This window comes from Equus przewalskii, chromosome 28 (assembly GCF_037783145.1).
Source record: "Equus przewalskii isolate Varuska chromosome 28, EquPr2, whole genome shotgun sequence".
Taxonomy (NCBI): Eukaryota; Metazoa; Chordata; class Mammalia; order Perissodactyla; family Equidae; genus Equus; species Equus przewalskii.
In genome coordinates, this window is record NC_091858.1 from 12,788,992 (window position 1) to 12,800,253 (window position 11,262).

At 38.3% G+C, this 11,262-nt stretch overlaps 1 protein-coding gene across 4 annotated transcripts in view; it reads left to right on the forward strand.

Annotated features, from left to right (window-relative positions):
- The window catches only part of GTF2E2 (general transcription factor IIE subunit 2), a 78,157-nt gene extending 67,460 nt beyond the window's left edge, over positions 1 to 10,697 (forward strand). For all 4 annotated transcript variants that reach the window (XM_070598102.1, XM_008533825.2, XM_070598103.1 and 1 more), the window contains exons 7-8: positions 8,847 to 8,962; positions 10,183 to 10,697. In XM_070598102.1, coding sequence (XP_070454203.1) covers positions 8,847 to 8,962; positions 10,183 to 10,299 — 233 coding nt within the window. In that variant the 3' untranslated portion in view covers positions 10,300 to 10,697. The remainder of the gene's footprint in view (positions 1 to 8,846; positions 8,963 to 10,182) is intronic.
- The last annotated feature ends 565 nt before the right edge of the window (positions 10,698 to 11,262 follow it).

Here is an 11,262-nt window from a genome sequence, read left to right on the forward strand (position 1 = left end):
CCTGGGGTTTGCTGGTTCGGATCCTGGGTGCAGGCATGGCACCTCTTGGCAAGCCATGCTGTGGTAGGCATCCCACATATAAGTTGGAGGAAGATGGCCACAGATGTTAGCTCAGGGCTAGTCTTCCTCAGCAAAGAGAAGAGGATTGGCAGCAGGTGTTGGCTCAGGGCTAATCTTTCTCAAAAAAAAAAAACCCGAAAAACTCCTAAATTTTTAATTAAATTTCTTTCTCTTATTTTTAATTGCTCAGAAAGATAGCTGACTGTAAAGCAGAAATATTGGAAATGTATTTTGTGTTAAGAGCATACATAAAAGTAAAATTTATGACAATAATACCTCAAAGGTCAGGAGGCAGCCTACTATTATAACATCTTTACATACTACATGTGAACTAGTATAATTTACTTGAAGCTAGGCTCTGATTAATTGAAGATATGTATTGTAAATCTTAGAACAACCACTAAAACAGTTTTTTTTAAAAAAGGTAATTATAGTTAACAATACTCTACGTACCTTTGAAAGTTGCTGGCAGAGTAGATTTAAAAGTTCTCATCACAAGGCAAAAAATTATAACTGGTGATCGATGGTAACTGAATTTACTTTGGTAATCATTTTGCAGTATATGCATATATCAAATTATTATGTTGTATATCTTAATACACTATTATATGTCAGTTATATCTCAGTTTAAAAAATTATAAATAATAAGCCAATATTAGAGGTAAAATAGAGTCATAAAAATATATTCACTTAATCCAAATGAACACAGAAGCAGAAGGAAAAAAACCAAGGAGTAGATGGAACAAAAAGAAACAGTGAGCAAGATCATGGATTTTATTCCAGCCGTATTAATAATGATGTTAAATGTAAATCATCTAAACATACTAATTAAGGCAAATTATCATCTGTCTGAATGTATCATCTAACGTTCTTTTCATTTTAAAATTTTCTAACAATACTAATTGAGACAGATGTAAATTGTCTAAACATAATTAAGACAGATTTTCAGATTGGATACAAAAGCAAGACCTTGGTATATGCTTTCTCTAAGAAATTCACTTTAAATACAGAGACGTGTTACAAGTAAAAGGGTGTAAAATGACATACTATGCAAACACTAATAAGGGAAAGTGGTTGTATTAATATCAGAGAAAGTAGACTCTGGAGCAAAGAAAATTATTAAGGATTAAGAGGAACATTACATAATGATAAAGGGTTCAATTCTCTAAGAATACATAACAGTCCTCAATATGTACATATCTAACAACAGCTTCAAAACACGAGTTAAAAATAATTGTAACTGAAAGGAGAAATAGACAAATCCACAGTTACGATTGAAGTCTACAACATTCCTCTCAGTAATTGAACAACTAGATTGAAAATTAGTAAGGATATGAAAGTTTTAACACTATCAACCAATTTGACCAAACTGACATTTATAGAACAGACCAGGCTCCCAACAACAGAATACATTTATTTTCCAGTGCATGTGAGATATTCACCAAGACAGATGGTTTTCTAGGCCACAAAACCTTAATGAATTTAAAAGAATTGAAAGCATACGAAGGATGTACTTGGACCATAATGGAATTAGAGTAGAAATCAGAAATACTTTTGGAAACTCTCCAAGATATTTGAAAATTAAATAACATCTTTTTTTTTCTTTTTTTTGGTGAGGCAGATTCAGCCTGAGCTAACATCTGTTGCCAGTCTTCCTCTTTTTGCTTGAGGAAGATTGTTGCTGAGCTAACATCTGTGCCAATCTTCTTCTATTTTGTATGTAGGATGCCTCCAGAGCCTGGCTTGGTGAGTGGTGTGTAGGTCTGTGCACAGGATCTGAACCCACGGAGTCCTTGAACTTAACCACTATGCCACCAGGCTGGCCCCAAATAACACTTTTAAATAACTCATGGTTCATGGAGAAAATCACAAGGGAAGCAAAAAAGTATATTGAATTAAATGAAAGTGAAAGCACAACGTATCAAAATTCATGAGATGTGTAGTTACAGCAGTGCTTAAAGGGAAATATAGACCATTAAATGCTTACATTAAAAAAGAATGTTACATTGCATGGACATATCACATTTTATTTATGCATTCCTCAGCTGATGGACGTTGAGTTGTTTCCACTTTTGGGCAATTATGAATAATGCTACTATGAACATTTGTGTACAAGTTTTTGTGTTGACATATGTTTTCATTTCTCTTAGATATGTACCTAGGAGTGGAATTGCTGGATCATGTGGTAATTCAATGGCTAACTTTTTGAGGAATTGCCATAATGTTTTGCAAAGTGGTGCATCATTTTACATTCCCACCAGTAACATGTGAGAGTTCCAATTTCTCCACATTTTTGCCAACACTTTGATTTGAGACACCCTATTGGATGTGAAATGGTATCTTATTGTGTTTTTGTTTTTGTTTTTAAAGATTTTATTTTTCCTTTTTCTCCCCAAAGCCCCCCAGTACATAGTTGTATATTTTTAGTTGTGAGTCCCTCTAGTTGTGGCATGTGGGATGTCAGCATGGCCTGACGAGTGGTGCCAAGTTGGCGCCCAGGATCTGAACCGGCGGAACCCTGGGCCGCCGAAGCGGAGTGCGTGAACTTAACCACTTGGCCATGGGGCCAGCCCCCTTATTGTGGTTTGCATTTTGCTAATGACTAATGATGTTGAGCATTTTTTCATGTGCTTAATGGCCATTTGTATATTTTCTTTTGAGAAATGTTTATTCAAATTCTTTGCCAATTTTAAAAATTAGGGGTTTTTTTTGTTATAGAGTTTTTAAGAGTCTTTATTCTGGATACAAGTCTCTTACCACATACATGCTTTGCAAATATTTTCTTCCATTCTACAAGGTTGTCTTTTCACTTTCTTGATAGTGTCCTTTGAGGTACAAAAGTTTTTAATTTTGGTGAAGTCAGTTTATTTGTCTTCTTGCTTGTGCTCTTGGTGGTATGTCTAAGAAAACATTGTCTATTCCAGCATCAGGAAGATTTACTCCTGTCTTTTCTTCTAAGAATTATAGTTTTAGCTCTTTCATTTAGATCTTAGATCATTTTGAATGAATTTTTGCATATGGTGTAATGTGTGGGTCCTGTGTCATTCTTTGGAAGGTTAAATATTTATTACTACATTGTAATATGTATTATTGTGTGACCCAGCCATTCTTCCACGCTTAGGTTTTTACCCACATTCACTCAAAATCCCTGTGTATTTATATCAACTTTACTCATAACTGCCAAAAACTGGAGACAACTCAGTGTCCTTTAACTATGCCTTAATTGCCCTCAAGTGTGCTACATCATTACAGTGGAATACAGGCCAGTAATAAAAAGGAGCAAAGTACTGACATGCTTAACAACATAGATAAATATCAGGTATGTCATGCTTAGTGAAAGTAACCAGATTCAAAAGGCTGCGTGTTGTATTCCTATATTTATATGATATGTTTACAATATTTTTGGGAAACAGAACTGTAGGAACAGATAATAGATGAGTGGTTGCTAGGGGCTGGGATGGAGAGAGCCGATTGACCACGAAGGAGCGCAAGGATGTTTTTTGCGGTCGTGGAATTGTTCTATATTGCCACAGTGCGGGTGTTCACATGATTATACCCTCGTTCAAACTTTAGGAACTGTACACCAAATTGTGTGAATTTTACTCTATATTAAGGTAAATTATACCTTATTTAAAAAAAGGAAAATTAAAAAGTAGTTGTTCAAAAGTATATTTTTCTGTTGAGGATGGTGTCTCTCCCATTGTAAAGCAATTTTCAAAGACTTATCTCAAGGTTTCTTTTATTTACCGTTTGTACTGGTGTCATTTTATCCTCACTAAAAAGTGCCATTGCTCAGTTGCATTTCAACAGGATCACTAAGCACAGCCGATGCTGTCAAATTCCTTTCATCCTTCCCAGCCATAGTCAGCTCTGGGCATGAATCTGCCCAGTTGCGCCATCACACAGATTTGGGCAAACCATGCCTGTTCTTTTGCTTTTTTTTTTTTTGCTGAGGAAGATTGCCTTGAGCTAACATCCATTGCCCATCCTCTTCTTTTTTTGCTTGAGGAAATTAGCCCTGAGCTAACATCTGTGCCAGTTTTCCTTTATTTTTTTGGACATCTCCACAGCATGGCTGGTGAGCGGAGTAGGTCCGCACCTAGGATCCAAACCCGCAAACCCGGACTGAAGGAGAGTGCATGGAACTTTAGCTACTCGGCCACCAGGCCAGGCCCAGCATGCCTGTTCTTTACAGATGTCCAGCATGTAACACCACGCTAGTGACAGAATCCGCAACAAGTATTTGTTGGAATGCCGAGAATGAAATGTCAGTTGTCTGTATAATCGTATGTTAAGTTACACTTTTTAAGGAAGAGAAATCTAAAGCCCTGTGTATTAGTTTTCTATTGTTGCTATAACAAATTACCACAAACCAAGTGGCTTAAAACAACACGAAGTTCCTAATTTACTTTCTGCTCTGGCGGTCAGAAGTCTAAAATGGCTCAGAGGGCTGCAGTCCTTCTGGACGCTCTTGGGGAGAATCCGTTTTTTCGCCTTTTCCAGCTTCTAGAGGCGCCCAGATTCCTTGGCTCCTGGCCCTGCGTCACTCTGATGTCTGCTTCTCTTGTCACATCATCTCTGCCTCTCCCCTTTCCTGATAAGGACCCTGGTGGTTTCATTGGGGTCACCCAGATAATCCAGGATAATCACCCTGTCTCAGGATTTTTAATCACATCTTCAAAGTCCCTTTTACCATACAAGGTAATATATTCACAGATTCTGGGGTTTAAGATGTAGACATCTTTGAGGGGGACGTTTTTCTTCTGTCACACAAGGGAAATTATTTTGGTATTGTCTGAAATTTAGGATTATTACTTCAGGGGATGAGGTAAATTGAGAAATGTCCTAATTTCTGCAAGTGCAAAATAAATAACAACACTTGTGAAGGAAAAGGGATGCATCTTAAGTAAAGGAAAATGCAGGAAGATGTGGTGTGTTGCTGTTTGAGAGTCTGCTTTTTCTTCTTTTTGTTGATGGCAAAGATGTGCCTTAACTTGAACACTCTTAGAACACTATGGCCTAATGTGGATGCAAGAAAAAGCAATAAGTGCATTAATTATTAGTAAGTATGATCTTTCTTATTCTTAGGCTGTCATTTGTGTATTTAAAAATTATACTATTAATATATAAATACCTCTGCATATTAAAATATTTGTCAATAATTGTATAGAGCAAAAATGAAAATTCTTACTCCTTTCTCTTTGGGCATATGTATTGGTGTGTATTTTTCTAGACTTTTATGATGTATTTAATATGTATATACTTTTTGCTTTTAGAGAAATTTTTAGAATTTTAGTTTTTTGTGTAAATGAGGTCACTCTTTATCTGTTAGCCAGTCCTCTTCTTAGGTGTTTAATACTGCCTTCATTAAAGGCGTCAGCACCCAGAAATGCGAGATGAGAGGTGTTAGATGATGGTGACTATAACTATAACAGACAGACAGTGCTTTTCTCTTTGCACTGCTTATTATTCTCAGTGCTTTACGAATGTTAGCTCATTTAGTCCCTGTGACTCTGTGAGACAGGTGTTATTGTTATCCCCATTTTACAGATCAGGAAACGGAGGCAGGTTAAGTAACTTGCCTCCCTTTACGTAGTTAGGATGTGGGGTAACTGGGTTCACACCCAGGTAGTCTGGCTCTACAGTCTGTACTATACTGTCTGCTGATTGTGCATTTCACAGGGAAGTTCTGGGGAGAGCCAAAATGTGAATGAGGTATGCAGAACCTCATTAATGAGTGTGCTTATTTTCTTTCCTTCTCTGCCATACTTTCTGTTGCACAATTTTTATTCTTAGCTCAAGTGGGACAGGAGTCTCTTCAATTGAAAGGGTCAAATCTGAGTTTATAAATTCTAGCCTGCTTTGTTTTTCTTTTCTGTTAAAAGACAGTAGACTTCTAGATCAGTTCCTATTTTATTTACCCTTACAGTTTAGAGCATGCCTGGCTTTCATGATACTTGGAGATCTTCTGCTAAAACGAATCATCTGCCTTTAAATTTGTTGTCCCCTAATCATTTGCTGGTTTCAAAAAAAGAAAAGCTATTGGTAGAAAAAGAAAAGAGAATGCCTAGATTTTGGTTTCTAAATACCATTCTCTACTAAAAGGAGTCAAGACTCCTTAGTAAAATAGTTGCTTCCAAGTTTGGGGAAATACAAGATGAACTTGGAACATCGTTTGGCAACAGAAAGTAAGAGAGTCCTCAAACAAACAAAAAAACAAAAAATAAAAAATAAAAAGGGAAGCAAGTCAAAAAGGGAGGAATAATCTGCAGGGGCATTCAATGACAGCGCCAAGATGTTTGGATAAAAAAATAAATAATGATAGTAATGGATTATAATTCATGAAAAAAATAAGTATCCATGAGTCCATACTAAATTAAATAAACAGTTGAATAAATAAATTGGAGAAAGAACAGCTCTTCCTTACAGTAGAATTCTGATTCACACATATGGAAAGAATGATGGAAATAATTTGTCATTAGGCAAACCCACAAGTAATAATTCTTGTGGGCAGAAACTGTTAATGGATACTAAAATTAGTGAGCAAAAGTATGAGAAACAAGGTATTTGCTTAGCCTCAGTAATCTCCCCATGAGATACTTACTAATTACAAGGGGAAAAATAATAGCTTCGTGGTGGAGAAATCTGACAGATACCAGCTTAACCAATGATGAGTTTAACAGCCCTAGTAATAAGACATATTGACATCATGTATGCTTCATATTATGCACAGAGAAGGGCACACCATCATTTCTGTGATATTCTTGCCCAAAATGCATAATTTTGGTTTAATCATGAGGAAATATCAGACAACCCCGAATTGAAGGCCATTCTATAAAATAAGTGACCAGAACTCTTCAGAAGTGTTATAGTCATGAGAGACAAAGAAAGACTGGGCACACTTAGAGATGGGAAGAAACCAAGGAGACATGACAGCTAAACACAGTGTGGGATCCTCAGCTGGATCCTGGACCAGGAAGAGGACACTGGCAGTAAAACTAAAGAAATTTGAATAAGGTGTGTGGATTGGTTAATAGGCTTGTATCACTGTTTATTAGTTTCAGTAGTTTTACTAAGATTATATAAAGTGTTAACATTAGGGGATCCTGGGTAAAGGGTGTACAGGAACTTTGTTATCTTTGCAGCTTTTCTGTTCATGTAAAATTATTTAAAATAAAGTTTAAAAGTGTAAAAGGAAGACAGATACTCTGTGGCGCCTCGACAATAGTAGACAATAGCATTTCATACATTCAATAGTCAAATTGATAAGGACTTGCTAGGGTCACTGCTACTATTAGTGGGAAACTTAGGAAAATAGAATTCCTTGCTATCCAGCAGCTTATAGCTGTTCAAGAGGCTGAAAAAGTCATGCAAGCAAACAGTGTTATCTGTTAACTGATTTCTATAATGTATGCAGATGAAAAGTGAGCATAAAGGAGAAAGAGCCCCTAATATATCTTGAAAATACAAAAATTTTTATTTAGAGCTGTTTTAGGATTTAAATAACTTTGTGCCCAGGTTGAATTCTTTGTAGGAGATTGTCATTTTTGTATTTGGTCACCGTCAACAAAAAGCCTTTCAGTGTGTGGCAGAAAACATTTCCTAAGTTTCACCAGAGTCCGCACTATTTAGGCGTCATTTGCTTCATGTAGCATGTATTGAAATAAGAAAGAAAGGAGGAAGGAGGAAAGGAGGGAGAAGGAGAAAAATCCAGTCCAGCACAGTATTGCCTGCCTGCTTTATTCATAGCTTGTGAATGGCCCATGCTGATAGCCTACGGGAAGGTAACGGCCCTGGAATGAAAGGAGGGGGTGAAAGGAGGAGGTGGTGCTGTCACTGCCTTGATGAGGCTTCCAGAGATCCTGTTCACATTTTTGTGCGTGAGGCCTGTTGTGAATAGGAGGCCCCGGTGAACACCCGGCCCTGGGTGAATAGCCCTGGGTGAATAGCCCTGGGTGCTCAGGGAGCTTCCCCTTTTTTTGCATTCCAGAGTGCATGTAGCTTATGATTTGCCATTACAAGAAATTTTCTTGTGTTGGAAAGTAGATGTTGATAAGCAGTTAGTTGAGCCTGTGTTTAGGGACAGAACTGAAGATGCAAACAAGTTTAATTTCAGACATCTCCCAATTGTGATCTCTTTTGGATGCAAAACTAGTGATGTGGCAGAGGGGCCATGGGTCTCTGAAGACAAGATGTAGGCTGGACGAAAGGCCTTTCTCCTTTGTTTCATAGCGGCCAAAAGACAGTGTTTCTATCTCAGTGTCCTGCTCCCTCCCCCCTTATAACTTCTTAGTCACCCATCCCCAAGTTATTTGATTTCAAAATAAACTGTTATAGCTCCTTACTTCCGTATAAAACTTTGGTTCCCTATCTCCCTATGTGTTTCTTTTTACTGATAGGAGAGGAAATGGAGTACACTGGCATCGGAATGAGCAGGAATTTTGAACTATTGCAGTGGAGAGAACTGATTGTTAAAGGAGAGTGTCAGCTGCTTTTCTTCCCCAGGAAAGCAGGGAGACCTCAACTACATCCCTTCATGTACCAGACTCTAAACATAGACGACTGCTGTCTGATCTGTAATGATGCAGTTCGCGTCCCAGGCCCCTCTGCTACTCAGTGTCCAGCATTTGCATGTTCTTGTCTTGCTTCCTTTGTTTTTATAATGAAATCTCAGATGTGCTTATTTAGGCCAGAGGAGATAATATTGAAGCCTGGATTTCCATCACTGAAATACTATATAGCTTGTCAACACCTATTGTAAAATAAGCACTATCTTGTTGGCACAGAGTTTCAGAAACTGTGGAGGAGTGTCACTGTGGATTCAATGGATGAGGAGAAAATTGAAGAATATCTGAAACGACAGGGTATTTCTTCCATGCAGGAATCTGGACCAAAGAAAGTGGTATGTAATCTCTAGAAAAAAATGAAATCCTCTTTTCAAACTGTTAGCCTGCTTCCTCTTCACCTCTCTGAAAAGCTGAATTTACTCCTTTCCAGTTTTTTCTCAGTGTCCTAATCCAGTGATCTTGGTCAGATGCAAACCAGATCATGTCTGGTTTATTGAGGGCCAGCTGATCTCTTTGCCCTCAGGTGCTCCTCCCCAAGCATGTGAACGCTTTCCCCATCAGCCCTCCAGCCTCTGTTGTAGTGGTGCCTACTCTTAAGCTCCAGCCATAACAAACTTTTTTGGGTGCCCACTTGTTGCCTTCTCAGTTTCTAGCAGGAGCCTGCTTCAATCATCTTGGCCTTGAAGGCCTTAGTTGTGCTCCCCTCCCCCTTTTCCATGAGCCGTGTGGTCTTGGAGCCTGGCTCTGCGTTCGACCTGATCACATTGAATTGTCCTTGTTGACTTTCAGATCCCTTAGATACCAGATATTACTGTCTTTATAGCCCCAAATCCTGCTCAGAGGAGGGATTTGTAATTGAATGAAGATTTGTGAATTGCCTTTTAACAGCTACAGAGCTAGGATGTGGATAATTCGCCAGAACCCTGGCCTGTAGCTGCTCGGCCTCCCTCCCTCTTTCCCTCCTCCACCACCAGGCTTTGTAGCTGCTTGTCTTCTTTTTGATTTTGTGTGTGTGTGTGTGTGTTCAGTGAATTTTTAGGACTCCTTAAAAGGGAAGATTTATTGCCAGCGATCTCCATGAATTAATGTAATGGCAGCATTTTATGGTTTCCTATCATTGCTTAGTTTTGTTAATTTTTTTTGTCTTGTGAGGTTAATATTTCAAGTATACAGAAAAGAATAGAGAATTATTTTAACAAATCTTTGTTTAATCATCCACTTCCTAATTTTGCCAACTCTATTTTGCCATATTCACTTCAGATCTTTTTTAAATGGTAATTGTGGATATATTTTTAAACTTGGTAATAGAGGTGAAAATCCATCTATAAATGTGCCAGCCCATTTATTCCAGGTGGAGGTATACCATTCATCATGACAGAAAGCACTGGTTCTCGTTTGTGGTTGGGGATTGTGTTGGGATTTGTTTGTGAAGCTGAAAAAAAGGTCAAAAAGCCTGCATATTCTTGCTGCTGGCTTCTGGGCATCTTTAGGACTCCTCACCGTCCTGCCCCTCTAAGGAGTTATTGTTTCTAACTGTTTTTACTTTTCCCTATAGGCCCCTATTCAGAGAAGGAAAAAGCCTGCTTCTCAGAAAAAGCGACGGTTCAAGACTCACAATGAACACTTGGCTGGAGTGCTCAAGGACTACTCGGACATTGCCCCCAGCAAATAGTGAACAGTTGTGTCCATGAGCAAAGAGTTACAAAGTCAAGATCTTTCTTGTTGATGCTGGGCTCTGACGACTGTCTTCCCATTCTACTTCTTAGGACTGAGGAGAGGAGCATTCAGTTTACAGGACAAGTGCAAATTACCAAACTCAAAGCTTATTTTAATTGAATAGGCTAATGAGAAATGTGATAGTCCCTGTTAACCTTCTGTTACTTCTTAGGGGAAAGGCACATAGCATGGCATGCACGTGTCTTTGCTATTTATCTCTACTTCTAAGTGGTTCCTGGTTCCATTTTTCCTCTTTTATTACTTTAGAACAAGTTTGCAGATAGTCTTGAATGCAATATTTGTTTATTCCAGAAGGACATATTTATAATAAAATCATTGTAGAAGGAGCTGTAAGATGTTCCTGAATTCAGTTTGTTTCTTTCCATTCTTGGCAATGACATTTGGAAGCTCCAGCCTTTAACTCCCACAGGGTGCATATTTGGGACATCATTGAAAACTGTGATCTGTGCTGTGTTGCTGAGCATATGGATTTTACAACTGGAACATGAAGTGTGCCTCTTGTTGGCAAGTGAGGCAATAAAGATAGACTATGTCTGACTTTTAGTGTTTACTTTTAAAAGGATACATCAATATTTATCCTCTTGTATTTCACAAGTCATGGTCTCATGCCGTCCCCAACAAAGATACATAAAGTCTTCTTGCCAACCTGAACATCACCTTTACCATGTCGCAGCCCTCACGGGACTTAACCCTGAGGTTCTTCTTAGAGACTTCCTCTGTCTCCTCATCACTGGCTGAGCTCATGAGAGCCATTATCACATGTGAGGGTTCTTAAGAGTCATAGTGACTTACAGGAAGGAAATCTGTCGTCATTCCAGCCTTCTATGGCAAACTACCCATTTTCCTTATCTGTGCTTGTGATGTGGTCTGTGATGGTCCTTTGGGTTGATCCTTACAG